This window comes from Mesitornis unicolor, unplaced genomic scaffold (genome assembly GCF_000695765.1).
Source record: "Mesitornis unicolor isolate BGI_N332 unplaced genomic scaffold, ASM69576v1 scaffold5917, whole genome shotgun sequence".
NCBI classification, from domain to species: domain Eukaryota; kingdom Metazoa; phylum Chordata; class Aves; order Mesitornithiformes; family Mesitornithidae; genus Mesitornis; species Mesitornis unicolor.
In genome coordinates this window covers 346-21,851 of record NW_010195600.1, presented here as the reverse complement: position 1 = coordinate 21,851, position 21,506 = coordinate 346, and the positions used below count along the sequence as shown (strand labels likewise).

The following is a 21,506-nucleotide window of genomic DNA, read 5'->3' as shown; positions in this document are numbered from 1 at the left end:
AAATTCACAAGTGAAAATTTTATAAATGGGAATTCCAACTGAAATTGCCTCTGAAAATTCCCTCAGAAATCCACTCTGCCACCAGTGAATATTTGCTAAATCACAAGCTTTTAATAAGTTTGCTTGTAGAATAGCAAATGTTCAGTTTTACTGAATACAGTTTAATTAAATATCCTGTTAAAAAAAGATCGGTGACTTTCTATTTGTTCATCGTAATACATGGAAATATTTCATACAGAATAGAGTGTTTTACTGTCAGAGCCACAACACATGTCTTTACTCTCATTAAAGGGAAATTATCTTAGTGCCTGTTGATGAATTTGCAAAATATGCTTTTTAATAAGCTTTTGTTTTTATTACAGCAGTGTCATCTCTACTTGTAGAAACGTCATGACACACAGCAGCATCATGGTGGATGTAGGCAAGTGGCCAATATTTACCTTACTGTCACCTCAAGAAATAGCATCTATTCGGAAAGCATGTGTATTTGGTACATCAGCCAATGAAGCAATATACATAACGCACAATGATGAGGTAAGGCTGTCATGAAGTGGAACATACACTCTACAATTGGTTGTTTTCAAAGTCCATTGAATATTTGTAAATTAATATATTTCACACAATGCTTTTGAGAAGCTGTATATTTCAGAAAATGCTGGATGTAACTTGTAACTTTTTTTTTAGTCTTGTATGAGGAGAATATAGATGGAGTATTTAGAAAAGTTACAATGATAAAGGCCAGGATGCATTTCCTGCACTATTGAAGGCAGTCAGAATTCAAAAGAAGTTATGGTAGCTTGAAATTAAGTGCAAGCACTCCAGGTATGAAGACTGAAAATGAGGTTGTGGCTTTCTAAGTAACAATACAGTGGATGATTATCTGTGGATTTTTATGATTCAGAAATTCAATGCAAGTTAGCATTGTGCTGCTGAAAGAAAACAAGCCGGATGTTCTAGGATGTACTGATGGAGTGTTTTTTGTCGGACTGGATAGAGTATGATTTTTTTTTCTTTTTTCCCCTAAGTCCTATCAAAGCTGCCTGTAAGATGAACCTCCCGCAGTACAGCTGTGGCTGCTTTTTACAAACTGCTTCTAGAAGAAGGTGTTGTCTTCCACTTCCATGGTTTAATACTTTTTATAGTACAGTTCCTGCAAACAAGAAGCCATGCTTCCAGGCCTGCACAGATCCGAAGGATTTGGACTCATCTGTTAGCTTCCAAAATGTCCCCGTGCTGAGTCTTGAGTTTGTTAACTTCCAGGAGGGAAGTCTTTGACCCTTGAAAGTACATGATAAAACCTTGTCCTGGCTTTATGAAGACCTGGATATTACCACATCTGTGCATACCTGAGTATAAATCACTTGAAATGAGTACTCCTTTCTTTTTCAGGTATTCGTTTTTGGACTGAATTGCAGCAATTGTTTAGGAACTGGAGATAATCAGAGCACAATAGTACCAAAGAAATTAGAAGCCTTATGTGGAAAGAAGATTTCCAGTCTCAGTTATGGAAGCGGACCCCATGTTGTAATTTGCACTGAAGGTAGAAAATTAACATTTAATGTACAAAAATAAGTTATAGATTTTAAGTTTTGCTTGCACTTAACAAGAATGGATTAAGGTGTAATTATATTAACTTGTTAACTGGGTAATGTACACTTAAGGAGGTCTCATTGGTCTGAAGTGGAAATAAATGTATTCTATAATAGGTTAAGTTGCTGTTACATTTCTATTATGTTGCAACTGTAGAGTTTTACTCTGTTATTTATTATGTACTCAGTCTTACCTGTGCACTTTCAAGTATTTCCACAATAAATCTAGAGGTTATAATGTGATATATGTACATAAAATACTTGTATAAAAAGTACATAATTTTTTAGTATACATATGATTCTTGTAATAGTTTCACTATTTATTAATGTCCTTTCGCTTTCATGTTGTCATTTTCTAATGTCTTAGAATTTTATGTATCTTAACTTCCTTGGAATTTTTGGTGGGTTTTCTGACGTATTTTTAAAAATATATTTGCAGATGGTGAAGTGTATGCTTGGGGCCATAATGGTTACAGCCAGCTTGGGAATGGCACGACCAATCAGGGCATTACTCCTCTTCAAGTTTGCACAAATCTCTTAATAAAGAAAGTGGTGGAAGTAGCTTGTGGCTCTCATCATTCCCTGGCACTGTCGTTTGATGGCGATGTAAGTTGAAACCTGTTCAAATTTGTTAACCTTCTTGAAGTGAATAGTGCAGGTGACCTTGCAGTCTGAAGTTCTCTTTCTCTACCGTATAGTTACTACATAACCTTTTCTCCTGCTGCCTCAAATTAGGGTATCCTTTTCTTCAGAGCAGACTTGAAAACAACTCAGACCCCCCCTCCCCGCCACCAAACCCCAACAAAGAAACCCAACCACAAAAAGAAGGGAATAAAAGGCTGGTAAACTTCTGTGTCTTTGATTTGTTATGTGTCTCATAGGGATGAGACCAGAAAGTCCAGGTGAAGGAATGGTTTGTAAAGTGCAAAATGTAACTTTGTTATTTGCTTGCAATTCTGTAATTTAAGGGGTATATTGAGTTGTCTGTATTCTGGTTAACATTTAGTCTGTTTGTAGTCTGTATGATTTCCACGCTGGCACTACGAAAGAAAGTTGTTCTGCACACCTCTAGCTACACACAAAGGTATTCAATGAAAGAGCACTTGGTTTATATCCCAGTCTGCTTTATGCTATTTGTTTACATAACTTAAGGCTGTGTCATGGGAAACATGTATAATTAGTTTCCAGTTAGTCAGATTTGACCAATGTGTGTGTATCTGATTTGAGTTGTGTGTTACTGCATGCAGGAAAGCCTGGTTTCAGTTCTGCTTTAACAAAAGAAGAGTTCTAAATTAAAAACCTTAACAGTGAAAATGGAAACTACTATTCTTTCTGTCCTGGTAATCTGAGCATATCTGTGTTATGGTTCAGTGCAGTGTCAATAGTGCAACAGTAACACAAAGTAGCAAATCAGTATTTCAAGGGTAGGAAAGAGACAATGGGTTAATTTCTGTGATCTGTTGTATCTGAAAGGGGAGCTTACACTTAGGAAAAATCTTCATGCTGTCACATTTGACTTGGTTAAACTATAAAATTTGGCGTGCACGTAGGAAAGCAAGGGTGTTCATGTATTAGTTAAACTGCTGTGTGATAGCTGCCTGTGTTGGCCATGCTGCCTCTTGCAATAAATTTAACATGCTTGAAGTATCAGTGGAAGCAGGGAAGTTTCTTTGTATTTCCCATGGAGTTGATATTTGCAGCTTGCACACCATTGTGGCTAGTTTATGTACTACAAATCCAAAGAAGCTGGGAGGACAGGGACGGTATGAGAAACTGAAGGAAGTCTCTGGCTTAATGTAAACATTGCTTGGCAACAGCTAAAACATTGATGTGTTGTCATATTATTCTCGGCACAAATCCAACATACTAGCTGCTATGGAGAAAATTAACTCTATCCTAGGCTACTACAAAGGAAAATTAATTCTATCCCAGATGAAAAACCAGCACAGGTGGGGTGTTGGAGCTTTGTTTGTTTGTTTGCGGGGGGTTTTTTGGATGTAGGGAGAGGTGTTTGTTGCCAATGACTGCCTTTGGTTTGATGTCACAGTGAACAGGTGGCTTCTGGCACCAAAGGATGTGCAGATTTCACGTTAGGATATCTGTCAGTGTGCTTTTACTGGCTAGCATGTCCATGGCTGGGTATTTCCAAGAGGGCAAACTTACTGACTGGATGAAACACCAGATAATGAGCTATCAGAAATAGTTTTATGCCAAGCTATGGGTGTGTATGCATGAAATAAAAACTGAATGAACCGAAAATTCAGAGCTATAAATATTTTTTTAATCTTTTTGTTCTTTTCATCTAGAAGTCCAGTATTTTTGTGTTTATTATTATTAGTTTGCCACTGGCAAACTTTGAACTGTCAGAGATGGTGCTTTATGTTAATACTACTGTGTAAGAGTTTTGCTACTTTGAAGTATGGTCTGTCAAAACCATCTCCTTTCACAGCTCTCGAAAGACATAAGAGGTATGATAAGTGTCCAGCAATAAGTTGGTTTAGAGTTTTATGAAGAAAACTAAATAGCTGTAAATTGGGGAATTCAGCTTGTCTGGGAAACAAATGACATTCTGGCTTGCATTCATTTTCCAACATCATGAAAGACCACTCGCTGTGCTCTTTGTCTTATAGTCCAACTTACATTTAATACGGAAATATGTTTCTTTTGTTTCCTCTTGCAGTCAGATGCTCCAGTTCTGTAGGAAGAAACTGGAAAAAATGCTATGTTCGTATTTGCTAGATCAGTCCTATTGCTGTTTATAATTTTCAGCTGTTGAAGATTAATTTTAAGCCTTTTGGCTCATTAAATAGAATAGATTACCCAATCTGATGCTGACTACAGTAAGATTATAATTTATTACGATCATTGCTATTATAAAGGCTTAAACAGCAGGTTTTTGTTTGTTTTTATGGACAGCTGTACGCTTGGGGCTATAACAACTGTGGTCAAGTTGGATCTGGATCTACAGCGAACCAGCCGACTCCTCGTAGAATTTCAAACTGTTTACAGGCTAAAATGGTGGTTGGCATTGCTTGTGGTCAGACCTCCTCCATGGCTGTAGTGAGCAATGGTGAGGTAAGCATTGCTGCATTCTCACGTTCTCTCTGTTACCTGAACTTAGGAGGTTAATGTCTGAACATGGAGTTGTGTTGCTAGAGGTTATATAGAGTTATACTGACATCTTTTCTTAGACCAATTTAAGGAAAACTCTGCAATTAACTGGAGATGCTGTCTTTATACTAAACATTCCTTCATGTAGCAAAGACTGTATTGGAACATAGTTTTTACTGAGTCTGCAACTGTGCAAGAATTTGAGCAGTTGTATTAAGCATGTCTGTCATCTTTATTTCAATGGCTTGTTTAACATATGTCTTAACATCTTTTTTTAAAGCGTACACAATTAAGTAGTAAAACTTTCTGCAGGAATACACTGACTGATCCTGGTTCTTAAACACATTGCTTAATTGCCAGCAACAAAACCAAACCAATCTTTCAACGATTGCACTGGTATTGTGAAACCCAACAGTTGCACATAAGTTTATGTGGCTATCTTACTTCTGAGTAGGAACCGTAATCTCAGTGTTACTACATTTCATCAAACTCAGAGTCTTTGTGACTGGAGGGACTGTAAAAGTCCCTGAGGTTGAGATGAGCTTTCATTGCACATACTTTTGTCTTGATGTGTCCACTGTAACAAAACTATAGGAAAAATTAGAGCTAACCCGGGGACTTCAGTTTAAACTAATCTGAAAGCTAATCAGCTGCTCAGAATAACTGATTTCTTATTTTCTTTACAAAAAAGAAAAAGTAATAAGGAGAAAGGAGGGTATAAAAGTCAAGTAAAATGTTGATGCTTTGGGAGAGATTTTGATGTATTGTAAGTTTATTGCAAAATTGTAGTACTTCAAAGACAAATATATTTTAAAGGCTTCTTTAAAAGGTAAATGGAGGATTAAAAAGTTGAATAGAGCCAGTCATTGGAGTATATGTAGTCTTTCAGCCTTCTCTGTATTGCTCTTGAAATAGAGGGTTTTTAATAAGATGTACTTTTTTGGCTTGTCCTTGATACTAAGTCTTAAATGTTCTATTCTTATACAGAGGAGTGGCTTACTTCTGTTTTCCTTTTGCAATCAGGTTTATGGCTGGGGTTACAATGGTAATGGTCAGCTAGGTATTGGAAACAATGGCAATCAACTAACGCCCTGCCGAGTGGCAGCATTGCATGGTGTCTGTGTACTGCAGGTATGTCTAACATGAAAATGAAAATGCACCCATGTTTCTAGCATCTCTGAAAACTATATTTTTGGAATCTTGTGCCTGCCTCTAGATTTCACAGTTCAAATACAGATTATTTTTTTTTAGCTCTTATAAATTATATTTGACATATAAAAATGCCAGTAAGCTGTAAAATACTTGGGTTTTTTAAATGTTTGGAATAATTTCGAGTTTGCTAGTGTAACCGTAAGTAAATCAGGCAATGGATACGCATTCTATCTTTTGTTACAAAGATGAATGAATGAAATGCCCTAGGCAAAGACAAGAAATTAAGAGGAACAAGTTAATGTTCTAATTTGCCCTTCAGAATTGAGGGGAGAGGGAAAATGAGTCATGGGTATGGGTTTGGTAGTTGGATTTTGTTTGCTTGCTTGTTTTCCGAGTTAAAGCATAAAACTAAAATTTGGGATTTCCTGGGTTTTTAGTAAGGTTCTGTGGAGTTTCACATGATAACTTGGGTAGAACAGTTGTTGGCTGTTGAACTGCAGCTCTCATAGTTCGTGTAGTATTCAAAATATCAAATTCTGAAAGTATTTCAGAGTTGCAAGACGTGATAATGAAGTTCGCTGTTCTTCATGTGAAGAGACTGCAACTGAAAGCAAGTATAGGGAGACTTTGCAAGAGTGCAGTAAATTATAAGAGTGCAGCAATCAATAAACACTGAAGTAATGAAGTTGGGACTTTTCCAGTACCTATAGTTAACATATTTTGTGTTAGCTTTAAGTACTGAGAAGTAACACATTGTAAGTGCTAAAGGAAGAGTGCCTGAGACTAAGGTAATGTGTGCAATAATTTGTTTTCTCATCTCTGTTCTATTTAGTAGTAATGCTTATACATTTACTTACAGATTGCCTGTGGCTATGCGCACACGCTAGCACTAACAGATGAGGGTTTGCTCTATGCCTGGGGAGCTAACACTTACGGGCAGCTGGGAACTGGCAATAAAAGTAACCAGCTAAGCCCGGTGCAGATCATGATGGAGAAAGAAAGGTAATATTGCTGAAGCTGTTTCTGGATTGATATGTCTGAGCATGTGTTATGTGGTTTCTAGCACTGGATGCATGCATGTTTAGGATTTGGTGGATTGTTTTTCTGTTGCTAATGTTAAAAGCATAGGAAAGAATGGTAACTTACTGTTTAGTATAAGTGCTTTTTGCTATTTGTAATGATTATTGAAAGTAAACATACTTTGTATTTACCTGATACTGAAAGATAACGAATGACTAAGTGTTAGGCTATTCTAAATATGGTGCATGTGATTAAAAAATTGGAGTTACGACATCGATCAGCCAAGCTTGTAAGCTGTATTGAGGCCTACATTAAAAAAAAAAAGAGGGAGGAAGCGTCACTTCTTTGTAAGAAGTGACATGTGAGGAAAACCCAATTTTCTGAAAGGCTGACAATAGCCAACCGTGAAAACAGAACTCAGTTTACTAGGTTGCTAGAGCTAAGGGCAAATAATACCACTTTTATCAGTGGTACCAGTCAGTAGTTTGTAGTTTTTTAGCTTTCTAGACTCATAAAAGAATAACCTTAACCCTTGTCCACCCTCTTAGCACTGTTGTCATCCTTGTATTTGGGATGGCTTTTTTTGCTGTTCCCCTACAAACTTTGACCTCAGTCCCGTTCTCTGGACCCATGTGTATGCCTATAGATTAATGTACCTCAGTTTGTAAACCTCTTAGTCTCTAAACCCCTTAACCTATAAATCTCTTAATTTGTAATCTCCTCTTGACTAGGAAACACTTGCGGTTGGTTTTTCTCTTCCATTTCAGAAGTATTTCTGGGAAGTCATTCTTATTTTTTCCTGTTTCTCACACTTAACATAAGATCTTAAAAGATGGTTGGGGGGAAAGAAGAAAGGAACCATTGCAATAGAAATCACTGAGGTGAGGCTGGCTTGTCTGAGAGAGAACTGACACTAGCAAAGCAAAATCAGATATTCTTTTAAAAAGCACTGGGAGAAAAATGTATGTTTGCAAATAGATCAACTTTGATTTCTTAGCAATTTATTTCTTGAGTGAACTAAGAGGAACTGTTGCATCTGGAATTTTATGTGAACTTAAGCATGGGATTATAATAAAACTGGCATTTGCTCAAAGACTGAAGGAGGGAGAAAATATCATAGAACTTCTGCTTGAAATCTAAGGGAGAGCTAAGTCACTTGAACTTACTCATCTTGCTTGACTTGGCTCCCTTGGAAACTGTGTTGTAAGTGGGTGAGCTGTCATTTCCCATGAAGCACACTAATGCTGCTTTTCCCAGTCCTTTCATTTATACCACTCTTTTGTCATTTATATGTAATGCTGGTGACATTAGGAGATAGCATTTGATGCTGTTTTGAAGAATATTGCACATATAGCTTATAAGGAACTTTATTTTGTGTTAGCTTAGAGGAACAGCTTCCCAAATGTTGATGTTAAGTATATGCCTAACATGCTGTCCTGTACGTGTACTGGATACACGTGTTATGGTACATGTTCTACTATGCTGTTTAAGTTTAGTATAGTCAGCCTGAAAATAAGAATCTGTTCTGCTAAGGAAAGAAAGTTTGGAGAAGGATGTAGTTTAGGTGGATAGCTGTGATGGATGATAAGTTGTCCCTAAAGTAATTACTTTATTATGTCTCATGCAGAGTTGCTGTAAGATCACAATGTTGCATAGATGTTCATAAGTTAATAATGGTATAAAACAACCCATTAGTCTTTTACCTGCCAGAAATTATCAATACATCTACTGAAAGTGACTGTAAATTCTTTGTGTGTTGTATCTTGAAAGAATTTTTGCACTTAAAATGCGGGCTTTGTGCAAAAAAAGCTTTTTGCCTAGAAAGCTATCTCTTCATAGATATTGTTCTGTAAGGGAATAAACATTTTCATATGTATATTCTGAGACTGCTTGGAGAGACATTTATTTGTCCTGGTCGATCTGTTTCAGGCACAACAACATGAAATCCTCTGATGCATTTTTATAATGGAGAAAAAATGAAAGAAAAGCTTTTATTGTGAACTAACGTGTAACTTCCCCTGGGTTTTGCTTATCCTGTGAACAGAGGCACTGGAAACGTCCTTGCGGACCTTTTAATGGGAGGGTGATTCTTCTCAGTTCTTGTAATGTTTCAGATAGCAGGACAGGGATTGCATGAGCAGTGGGAGAACAGAATAGACAAGGTGCATCAGCAGCTCTAGTATTTTAAGGAAGTATGTGAGGTGGGCCAAAATACTGTATAGACTTTATTTAGAAAGCAACGATAACTCTTCAAGAATGTGGAATTAAGTGTGCGTATTCCTCTCTTTTCAAATGATGCACTGTCCGTGTTCCATGCTGCATCTCGGTGGTGAGGAAGGGAAACTAACAGCAAAACAAGAAGTCAGAAATACAGGCAGTAGACTGAAACTCTGTCTATATACAAAAAACCCTCTAGATTAAAGACAGGGTATAAGGGTTTCTTAATAAAGGATTTATTGAAAAATACATAGTATCTAAATCTCAAAATGGGAGAATTTGTACATCTGTTTGAAAGGTTCTGAAAAATGCTCTGCAAATTCTTAGTAGTGTATCTTTCTTGCCTGATCCTTTACTGGAAGTTTCACAAGCTCCATAAACATTTCTTCTTGAGAATAAATGTCTAATGTGCATTGGTTTTAAGGGGGACCACCAAAACTCTTTTGCTTCATCCCTTTCCCACAGTTATGGAAGAAAAGGAGGAATGTGAGCTGATGAGAATTACATAAATAAAGCGTTACCTGATTACAATAAAATCCACAAGCCACCTGAAAATGTAATTGCCATTTTTAAATAGTAATCCATTCAAACAGTATCATATTTGTGCAGGGCACAGAAAGAAGTACAGGAGTGTGGATGCATAACTTGATTGGCTGCTATTTTCTTACCTCTAAGTATCTTATGAAGTTTCTTCTGTTTGCAGGGTTGTGGAGATCGCAGCCTGCCACTCTGCTCACACGTCGGCTGCCAAGACGCAGAGCGGCCAGGTGTACATGTGGGGCCAATGCCGTGGGCAGTCTGTGGTCCTTCCCCACCTCACGCACTTCGCCTGCACTGATGACGTGTTTGCCTGCTTTGCTACCCCTGCTGTTATGTGGCGTCTTCTGTCAGTCGGTGAGAACAAGCTCCGATATGGCAGTGCTATAATCTCAGTATACATTTGTAGTGATTAGTACAGGATACCATTTCTGTGGCAGGATGGTTCCTGCTTTAAGGAGAACCCACAATTAAAACTAGCTCTTCTAGCTATTTTTTATTTTCTTCTGAAGAAAACAGTCCTCTTCAGCAGCTAAGGATCCAGAATAGGGTCAACAAGATTGTTCATTTGCCAGTATACATCTGGAGAGAGCCCTGCTTTACCATTGCACTGTGACTATTGTGTATTTCCTACATTTGTGTTGTTTGAGCTGGGAAGGACTCCTGGATCATTAAATACAACTTTTTTATCTTAAAACTATTCCTACATGGAAGACTGCTTCTGATGCTTGCTACTTTGAATTATAAGTGTTGTCTCTAGCTTTTCCTCCTTAGTATTTAGCCTTCCAATGTGAGTATGAAGAATCTCTCTCTGTGTTTCATGTTAGGAAAGTAAACTAACAGCATTTCAAGTTTTCATTTTATGATACGATTTCTCTCAACTTGATTTAGTTTGACTTTGCCCAGGCAGGCAGACTTGTAAATAATTGTCCCTGTATAACTATACTCTAGTATAATTATTTTCTCGGTTGGAACTCTCTTATACTGCCTTGGATTATACTTTGAGATGCAATCTCTGTCTGTGACCAGCAAATAAGTCCAACCCTTTCTTCTGTATTATCTTTGACTCACATGCTGCTAATTCTTATTTGACCCCAAATATGCTATAAAGTGCTTACCTTGCACTTCCTTGAAAACATTAAGGTGCTTTCATGTTCAAAACATGAAGATATTTTCATCTTACATCTACCGCTTCAGTTCTCAAGGTCATTTAGGAGATCTAATCTGTCTTCATATTGACAACAGATCCTAATTTTTTTAGTCCCTATACAAAATAGGTTTTGTGGAGGGGTCCTCAGTAACCTTTTTCCAGACTCAGACTTTACCTTTGCATGTGGGTTGTCCTAACCCAGCTTCTCCGTCTTAACTTCTCATTTGGCATGTTATCCCATTTATAGACATCCAGCTAACAGCATCTTGTTTACAGAGGAAAACTGAATAGTTTTACTAAAGACAGATAAGCTAAGCTTAGAGTGATCTGCTTCTGGGTAAATCCAAGTCTTATTTTATCCCACTTCTCACTTTCTCCATTCTCTAATCCTCTGCAATATGTGGTAGTCTTGCCCTCTGTAGAAGTCTGATGGTTGTCCAGGTCTGTTTCCTTTTGCTAATAGTGAAGGCTGTTTGAAGGACATCTCCCTAGTTTCAGTTCTCCAGAACTGACATCTCCCCAGAACCTTCCAAGTTCTTGATTTTTATGAAGTATTCCCAGACTGAGTATAACAAGGTGTTTGAATTTTGTACCGGCATTTTAATTCCTCTTAGCCTCTGGGGCTTCTTCCCCTCTTATTCTGATAATACTACTTAGTGAATATTTAAATCAGAAGATTAATTCTGGGGACATTTTTATTCTCCATTTTCCATGTACAATTTTTTCTTTCCCACCTTTCTTATTCATATAAGAATAATTTAAGAAAAAACCCTTTTTTCTTTTTAGTTTTTTTTTTTTCCTTAGTGAGAGCTACCTCTACATAAAAGTTATTGTTTTACTTCCAGTTTTGATGGCTCTGCCAAAGATTAAATTAGTCACTCAGGATTGGCTATGATGATGTACACATCTGCAGCCTTTTTTCAGGAATGAACTTAAGGTATTTGGAGTGAAAGTTGATCTACTGCATCGCTTAAGCTAAGCTGATGACCTAGAAAAAAAAATCACATGAGCAAATGGAAAGGGATTAGAGCATGGTTTAGTTAGCCCTGATGAGATGCAGGTTCTGCGGATGATCCAAGTAAATTGGAGGACTGTGTGGTCTTTAGTGGCACAAACATGACTTATCTGTTACAGCAGTATTTCTTTTTAAATGCTAACTAATTTAGCTGTCCCTAATGGTCGAGAGTAATTTGTGGATTGTATAAGAATGAACAGTACACCGTCCTCTGGGACACAGGAGACAGACCACATCCCATTACAGTGGAAATCCGCTTATTTTTCTTTTCCGTACTTTGCGTCTTAGCCACATGTTTTGGAACACACTTTTAAGATGCATCAACAGAAGCTTCAAGCAGTGGATTAAGTTAGGTTTCCTAAAACTTCAGAGTTCTTGCTTTACCACAAGCCTTAGCCAACTTGTGCTGCAACTCTTGTATGATTTCTAGATGCATGGAATAGGACCTCTGTGGGACTGGTGCCATAGGCATTGATATAAAGAACTGCCGAAGAGCTGTGATATCAGCTTTAACCCACTTCCAGAATTGCTGAAGTCCTGTGTCCTTGGTAGTAGATACTTTGTTCTTGATGCAGTCTCTCTCCTTCAACAGCACTGCTGTTGGATTTTTGTTCATTCTTCCCATTTCACTGCTTAAGCCAATAGAGCCCTGATACCAACTTATTTTCCTTGACATGCTCTTAGTTGAGCTGCTAGCTTTAGTTAGTGATGTATGTGCTCCATTTAAGATTCTTAACATGTTTGTTTTGTTTGTTTTGAAATTGTTTCTTGTAGAACATGAAGACTTTTTAACAGTAGCAGAATCTCTGAAGAAAGAGTTTGACAGCATAGAAACCTCAGACCTAAAGTTCCGTGTGGATGCAAAGTACATCTATGTCCACAAAGCTGTTTTGAAAATCAGGTAGAGGTCACGTTTCACAGCTCTTGTTTATACAGAATAACCTCTTAGTATCGCATCTAAAGGTGGGAGGCAAGTTAAGGATAGGAAGGGACCCTTAAACCTGTAATATATGGCATTTATGTATCAACAATCACTTAATTTAAAGTGATTGTAAAAGGAGTTGAATCAAAACTCTGTCTTAAAATGGTCTGTATTCAGTTTTCACTAGGCCTATTGTTTCCAGGATAATAAATTGTTAAGTTGGTCTGATTGCAGTGTATGCACAGATATTTCTGTAGCCTAGATCAAATAGGAGTTTTGTCTTGATGCATAAGTATAACAATGCCCACAGTATTAGAAACCAAAACGTGGACCACTTGCTGTGGTGGAGTATGGTAAAATATTTGTGAACATTGCAGAATGTACTAAATAATGTATTCCAGGGGTACTGTAATGTAATGTTCATGTGTGCCTATAATAGTGTTCCAGATACAATGTCTTTCTCTCTTAGGTGTGAACACTTCAGAACCATGTTCCAGTCATACTGGAATGAGGATACGAAGGAAGTGATAGAAATAGACCAGTTTTCTTATCCTGTGTATCGTGCCTTTCTTGAGTACTTGTATACAGACAGTGTTGACCTTCCACCTGAAGATGCAATAGGTATTGTTTATGGTCTGATTATGTTAGAATGTAGCTTCCAGAAAAAACTGAGACAGGGGATGCAGAATAAATGTATTAATATAGGCTTCTAGTCTAGCCTGCAATGCATTTTACTGGTGATTAATTAAGCTGTCTTTAAAATACTGTTGTAGCAAACTTCCCGCAGCAAAAGCGGTGCTTATTTAGAAATAAACTATGAGCAGTTTTTTTCAGGGTTGGGAGAGAAACTCTTTCTCTGGGTTAAAACACTTGCATATTTTACTAAATTGAGTCAATTGTTGTTTAGGAAAATATGGAAGAATCTCAGTAGATCTAATAGGGGAAACTTGGACAGCAGATCAAAAAGCAAGCTGTAATTCAAGCACAGATTTTTATGGTGGCAGCTTTTTGCTTGTGTTGTGGTGCCTGATTTGTGACAGCCCCACTCAGAAGCAGTTAGGTATGCAGATCAGTGGAGTAGCTTGCGTATTTACAGAGATTAACAGGATTGTAGTGTGAGGTAATAAAAGGCCTTTCTTCTTGTCTAACAGTAAAATAAATTTTTCTGAATAGCGACCTACTTGCAAAAAGCGTGTTATAGATGTACAGAACATTACATACAGAATATGGGTGATATTAACTAACTGATATGATGATGTTTTAATTGCAGGGCTTTTGGATTTGGCTACTTCGTACTGTGAAAACAGACTGAAAAAACTGTGTCAACACATTATCAAGAGAGGCATTACTGTGGAAAATGCATTTTCATTGCTCTCTGCTGCTGTCAGATATGATGCAGAGGTAAACTTCTAAACTTCAATCTCTTAAATAGGTGGCTGCTTTCTGACTTAAACTATGGAGAAAAGCAGCCAGCTATATTTTCATATAAACTCTCTCTCACTATCAGATAATACTGTTTGCGATTTTAAGAATTTGAGAATGTTGGAATTAGCTATTTGCTATGAGAGACGTATCTTTATTTTTTTTCCATAAAAAGAGAAGGTGAACTGGTACACAGATACCTAAAGATGACTTAAGTCTCAGACAGCAACTCAGTATCTGTAAACGTTTGCCTTGCTTAATTTCATGTTGAAAGGTTATGACACTATGCCAAGCTTCATGAATTACTATTTCTGTGGGGAAAGAAAACTGTAGCAAAAAATTTCTGAGGATGAAGACAGAATCACAGAATATTAGGAGTTTGAACGGACCTTGAAAGATCATCTAGTCCAACCCCCCTGCCAGAGCAGGAAAAGACACTAACTCTGAAACAAGGGAAGGGTTTAAATACAGAGCAAAAACCATAACATTATGAAAAGCAGTCTTGTAGGCCTTAAGTTTGTAGGCCTTGAAATTTGTAAGGTTGTGTGGGGGGTGTGTGATGTCACATGGTGTTAGGTTTGGGGGTTGAGTGCATTTGAGTTTTTTTGTTGGCTCTTTTGTTTAGCTGCAGTCAAGTCGACTTTCGATCTTCCCAGAATGCTGATGAAATGGCAGAATAAGAACTGCTGTATGGGCCTAATAAATTTTGAAGACAGCGAAACAGTGTGTGAAAAGAGGGGAAGGCTAGCGAAGCTTCCCTGCTGCACAGTGTCTGATTTCACTACTAAGTCACTAACATCCTGCTTCCTGAACTAACCGGGAAGTAGTCCTGGGCTTGCTTCAGCTATTTGTGTTCAGCATAGTATCTGTGTGTTGTGTTTGCAACTTTGCAATTGGTTGGTTTTTAACTTGCTCCTTATGGTTATAAAGTGGTTTTCATACTCAGTAAGTCATCTCGTTGTTTTTTCTTACTTGGCATGCAGATGCCCTAACTTTTATTTCAGAGCCTTGTAGTGTGTTGCCTGTTTGATATACCTGACCCAAAGATCTGGTTTAGTGTTTGAATTGTGGTTTCAGCTCTACTGTGAATAACGATATCTTTGGTGTGAGTTCATGGAAAACAGAAAGATTTATGTATTTTAGCCTTAGAAGATTTTTTACAGGATGGGTCTTAAGGGCTCTGGTGGGTTGACCCTGGCTGGATGCCATGTGCCCACCACAGCTGCTTTATCACTCCCATGCTCAGCTGGACAAGGGAGAGAAAATGTAATGAAAGGCTCATGGGTTGAGATAAGGACAGAGAGAGATCACTCACCAATTACTGTCAAGGGCAAAACAGACTAAACTTGGGGAAATTAGTTTAATTTATTGTAATTAAATCAGAGTAGGGTAATGAGAAATAAACCACCCCTCCCACTAAAACCTTGCAATGCAAATGTGATACAAGGGCAGAAGAAATCCAGTTACTGTGCTTGGCTGAACATTACTAGCTAAATGAAGTTAAAAATTAACTTAAAACCATTGGCTTAAATACTACATAAGGAGATAATGCCTGATGCTGAGAGGTTGAGTTTGAGTAATAAGTGGTTTTTTACGAGTAGTTATGCTAGATGGGGGCTTGAAGTTGCTTGGGTGGTGTAGTTCAGGGGATTGTGTGTTTATAAAGCAACAGTTAGAAGCAGGTTCACTAATTTAAAATACCTCCATGATATTAAAGTCTCCTACACTTTCTTTCTTCTGGTGACTGACTGAATTGAGGTGGCTAGAATTAGGTCAGGTCTGTCTTCTTCTTGTAACTTTTAAAATAATCATTGGATGTACCTTGTGCCTTCATTCACTTAAGTCTATATTAAATACAGTTTTCTGGGAGTGCATCCACCTGGAAATGAAATTCAGCAGGTTTTTATAGAGAACTTTAAATTTTCCAAAGTTAGTCACTAATACAACAGTATTTCTGTTTATTGTATGCTTCTGTTGCATTGACTTGGAATATGATTTTTTTTTAATAAAGCAGTGCAAAATATTGTAACATGTATGATGTAATTTTGTTTAAACTGCTAGTTCATTCTGTTATTTGAAAAAGATGACCCTCAGTGTTCAGTTCTAATAAGCTTGTCTTTTTTCGTTGCACAGATACCACACAAGTCAAGATCTGCAGCTTCAGAATGCCTGGTTTTAGGCCAGGAAATATTTTTGTGATTGTTGTGTCAAGAACCCTCACTGGCACACACTTGCTGTAGCTTTCAATGTTGACCTTAAGTGAAAACACAAGTATTAATCAGTCTTTCATACCTCATGTGGCTTCGAGAGCTCTGCAGATTTGTTAGGCCTTACTGCAGCACCTGGTCTATTGGGCAGCAAAGGCAGGGGGGTGGTCCCGTGTATAAAGTACTGGTTCTACAAGCTTATAAAGAAAGAAATTAGAACAGGGTGGGAAGTGGCTATTTTGTGAGGGCTGCAGCACCCTCCTTAAAGCAGCTTAGATCTGCACCACCAAGAGTAGATTTCCTTCTCAAAAGATGGAAACAAATAATCTGAGTGTGAAGCATTTCTGTGGTCAACACTGTATTGACAATGACTGTCTCTTATTCTTTTTTAAACCTCCTTTCTCCCTGACATCATGTGGGTGCGGTGAGGCTTTTCTAATCCTTAAATGGAAGACATTTCTAAGTAGACTCAAATATTTGGAGTCCGGTTTCTGCCAGAATTGCTGTGCTGTATTGTGCCATAGTATTTCTTTTAAATAATTTCTGTCTAATGCACAGAAAGGCTTAAGGCCTGCCTAAACTCTGCTTTAAGCCTTTCACTAAGCAGGAAGTCAAGCAACTTTACATATAGATTTGAGTTTATATTATGGAACAGAAGAGCTGGATCTACTTAATGCACAGTCTTGGTTATATATATATCATTACCCCAAGATCTCCTATTTGTCTTGGGTTTTAGTAACTGTCAGGGAATGCAGATGAAACTCTTCAAGAGGGGAAACTTTTAAAATACATATTGCTCAAAACAGCTGATTCTTAGGACTGTAGCTATATAGTGAGAACCAAATTATAGTTACTTTTCCCTTTGCAGCTGTGTTATGTGGGTAGAATTACTATTTTCTGTTGCATTTACATAGTAACTGCATGGGGAAAACACTGAGGACCACTAGGTTAATGTGTTTGTCTAATTCTCTGTGAAAACAAAACATATTGTGTGAGCCGGCACAGGCAAGAAGCAGGAACAACCACAAAACCACGGATGAAATGCAAACAAGTAGATTTATTTTTGTTACCTCACCAACCAGGGGATCCCTGAAACAGCATCTGGGCAGAGGTGCACAAGTGGGGATGCAGGCAATGTGGAGCTCAGTCCAAACCTTCCTGGTTTCACCTGTATTTCAAGGATTTATGCAGGTGTAGTTTACCACTGTGCTTTGATCTTTCCACAGCAGGGCAGGAATCTCAAGCACGTTCAGTAGGGTGCCTCTGAGTCTATCACACGAGCCTAAGCAATGATTAGAATGATATATGTGGTTTTTGACACCTCAGCTGCAAGTCACTTGAGCATGTTATTTTCCCACTCATATACAGGCATTTGTGCCTGAAGGTAATTTTCTGTGAAGGAAGCGAAAGTAATAATATTTTTAATTTTTTTTTTTTCCTTTTTAGGACTTAGAGGAATTCTGCTTTAAATTTTGTGTCAATCATTTGACGGAAGTGACACAAACCACAGCATTTTGGCAAATGGATGGTCCCCTGCTAAAGGAATTCATTGCTAAAGCCAGTAAATGTGGAGCCTTTAAGAACTGAAATGAAGTTATGGGTGTTTGCAGTTGTAACATGATGTCATGACTGTATGGGTAAGAGTACTACCTGGTCTTTTGTACCAGAAGACATGAAGGGTCACCATGAAAACAAATGTTTGTGCTCAAAAAATGTCAAGCAAAATACTCCTTTGCATTTAGCAAACCCGGATGGTGGCACCAGCTCGAGATTGCAGATGGAAAGAGGAAGCGCTGCAGTGTGAAAGGACAGCAGCCGGTGTAAGGCCTTACCTTTTTAGCAAATGTCAGTTCTAGCACAACCTGGTAATATTTTCAATTTATTTTTTGAGGATTGGAGAACAGTCTGACCTGAGCCATTAAACGATGTCACTTAAATCATTAACTCCCTGGGATTATAGAGAAGCAAATGGCACAGGTATCTCTTACTGCATTTGCATGATTGTGAATAAATTTGCCATTTGCCGTGTGTAATTAACCAAGTGTATCTGGTGCTTCGTAAAGCGTACAAAAATAATATATTCTCAAAGCCTATGCAAGTGACTTTGAAGAAAGGGGTAACTAGCAAATCTAATTGGAAGTAAATCTCTCTGTTTGGGTATACCTTAATATAAGTTGTAATGTGTACTTCGTGTAATCTGTTCAAGCAATATTTGTAATGGTTAATGGAAAAAATTCCCTCTTGGGTGACTTCAGTTGGGTTCCTTTGGAGGGGAAGGGATTCACTGTTCTGAAAGTGCGGGTTTGGCATTTAAGTGTTGTATAAATTTAAGCTACATGTAATAAAATTCACTTTTTTGTACCTGCTCACTAGCAAACTTCTTTGGATTTTGATGAAAAGTGGAAGCTTTTTGTGTTACAGCATATAAGTTGATTTAAAAAACCAAACCAACCAACCAACCAAAAACCCACAGCAAACCAACCCCACCCCACAGACTGTGTATTACTGATTGTGTTGTGCTTCGCAAATACCATGATCTCAATTTCAGAAAACAGCAAATTTATTTGTAGGCACTAATTTAGACCCCAGTTATTACAATCTACAGATCTAATTTTTTTTCTCACAGACTCCATGTGAGACTGTGAGATTACAGCAGGTATGTGCGGCCCTACACACCTACTGTTTTTATTGTGCACTTTCAAGGTGATACATCCCCTGAACCTAGAACTTTTGATTTGAAATTTAGGTTAACTGCAGGTCTAATTTTGGGGTTATGACTTTGCAAAGTCTTGCAAAGCTGAGAATATCTTATTGTTGTTAGAGGCCAGGGAGCTTCTGTAGCATGATGGTGGGAGCTCATTCTAGGATAGGTTGACAAAGTGCTTTCAAATGTCATAAATGTTTCTAATAAAGGCCTTGTTTTAGACTCTGAACTCCAGACTAAAGGTCTGGCCTGGCAGGGGGTGGAGCAGAAGAGTTCAGGACTTGTCTTCTAAGCTGCTCTGAAACTTGTCAGTAGTGCAGATTGGTGTTACAGGGTAAAGAACTCACGTGAGTCTTTATGTCTTTTGCATGCCAATGGATTTGTATCTTTGTTCCCTAATGACAGCTACATCCATGCTCCATGTTAATGCATTTTTGGTTTAGGTGGACATTTTTTAGGCAGGTGAGCTTGAGTGGCACTTGGATTCTTGGCTCAGGCAGTAAACTGGTGGTGTTTCTAGTCCTGGGCAGCCAGCAGGCCTGAACTGTGTAAGCAAGCAGAAATACTGGTATTTTGTTCAATTTGGCACAGCTAATAGTTCTACCCCAAGAGCTTGTTTTGAAAATTGTTATTCTGTGCTTAATGACTTCCACCAAGCTGAAGTTATGTTTTACTAGTCACAGAGAGTAGAGCTGTTTTAACAGGCTGGTGCTGCAGCCTGGCATGGCCACTGAGACAAGGTGGAGTTAAACTACAGTGGGGCCAGTGAACAGGAGTAAAGACACAGCTTTCTTAAAAATGATTTATTTTGTTAATTTGCTCCTTTTGTAGCTAAACAATGCTTTTCTGTATTCAAACGTTTTTAAGATAAAACACATGGAAGTTGTATCCTTTCTTAACCGAGAAAGGAAAATACAGTTCTTTTGATCCCTTTTACACAGTACTTGCTTGGAGTGTGACATCCAACCACTTCAGGTCTGTCTGCAAACACTGTTTCACCACTGCCATTACAGCAGAACTAGTTATACATGAAGCATTTAATTAAATCAAACAACTCCTGTTCATAATTCAGAAGGGTTCTTTGAGTGCAAGTCCTGCTAATTTATCTTCTTTGGAAAGCCAAAGCAGCAATGTGTTCCTTAAAACATCACCTTGCAGATGTGGACAGTGAAGCAGCTACCGCAGAGCTCCCACAGTTGAAGTGGCTGTAAGAAGTGTTCTGTGGCAGCTGATGCTCCCTTGTCTTTGAGAAAAGTCTTCATTTGGAGTGGTTTGTTGAGCTTTAAAAAAAGCTAAGTTTGGTGTATACACCACAGTAAAATGTAAAGAAAAGGACAACTTAAAATTATTGCAACAGTGAGGTATAAAAATTAGTAAAACACCCAGTTGTTGCTTGTGTCCCTATCTTGGGCCAGGGTAGGAGGGGAGGGAATTACTTAAGACACTGACCAGACGTGCTCTATGGTTCCTATCATTAGAAAAATCTTAAATATTGACACCATTAGACAGACTTGGGGGTTATTCAGACACCGTACTGGAGGTACTAGCAGTGTTTTCTTGGGCAGGAAGAGTGACTTCTTTTAAGTCCTGCAGCAGCTCAATCTTGTTATCCAGTCTTTTTCTGCTTTTCAGAAGTTCCTGGATTTTTTCTTCCGTTCCTATTATGAAAAAGGAAGGGATAAAAGCTTTTATTCGTATGTAACTATTATTGATAGGTGCATGCTATATATATTCATTAACACTGCAGAGGCTACCGGTGCTTAGTTTAATCTAAAATAAAACTTCTGCCTTTCTGCAGCAAAGCAGACTTGCTGTCTGCATTAGGAGAGCGACTGTGTGTTGTATGGAAGAGACCAGCTGAAGTGTCAAAGAGGCAAAAGAAAACACAAAGCAGTAGTAAGTTACACACTGTGTTGTCCATTTACTGTGATCTCAAAACTAGTTACATTGCAGATTTAATTTAAATTTAAACCATCACAGCAAATGTAAAAATTGTGTAATTATGTAAGAATTAACCTGACATTACTTGGCATACGAGCTTTAACAGTTCCATTTTCAGAATCCATTTGTATGGGGATGCCTCCAATAAAGATGCATTTTAAATATTTAAAGATAGCATCTCTGAATTACACGCTTAAAGCAAATTTACAAGCTTGATCGATTTTAGCCAACACCACCAAAAGCAAGCCTAAAAAGAGATGGTTTGGACAACTGCATTCAACAGCTAAATTCTCAAAAAACATGACTTGAGCATTTCATGTTCCTGCTGACAAAGGAGTCCTTGCCAGCATGCTGATGGGATTAACCGAGTCCTTTACCTGATTTGCAGAGCCCTGCCTGATTGGGTTTCTGCTTCACTCTACTGCTTGTTTTCCTGTTGTTAAAGATTATTGAAATCAGTGATGGATTTGGATACAAATTAATAAATTATCGGCAGAAGTAAACAAGGAGCAAACGTCA

The 21,506-nt window shown here is 38.0% G+C and overlaps 1 protein-coding gene across 1 annotated transcript; it reads left to right on the top strand.

Moving 5' to 3' along the window:
- Positions 1-390: 390 nt before the first annotated feature.
- RCBTB1 (regulator of chromosome condensation (RCC1) and BTB (POZ) domain containing protein 1) lies at positions 391-17,929 on the top strand. The gene is made up of 11 exons (XM_010188170.1): positions 391-534; positions 1,390-1,540; positions 2,029-2,195; positions 4,506-4,664; positions 5,724-5,831; positions 6,712-6,854; positions 9,793-9,983; positions 12,566-12,692; positions 13,183-13,334; positions 13,984-14,114; positions 17,789-17,929. Exons 1-11 carry the CDS (start codon positions 391-393, stop codon positions 17,927-17,929), a joined length of 1,614 nt encoding a protein of 537 aa, XP_010186472.1.
- Positions 17,930-21,506: the final 3,577 nt, after the last annotated feature.

Bases quoted from the DNA above. Each gene is read 5' to 3' on its own strand.
- RCBTB1 (XM_010188170.1), top strand. From the start codon at position 391: ATGACACACAGCAGCATCATGGTGGATGTAGGCAAGTGGCCAATATTT. The intron at 2,196-4,505 runs GTAAGTTGAAAC...TTTTATGGACAG, and splicing joins CACTGTCGTTTGATGGCGAT to CTGTACGCTTGGGGCTATAA. The intron at 13,335-13,983 runs GTATTGTTTATG...TTTTAATTGCAG, and splicing joins TCCACCTGAAGATGCAATAG to GGCTTTTGGATTTGGCTACT.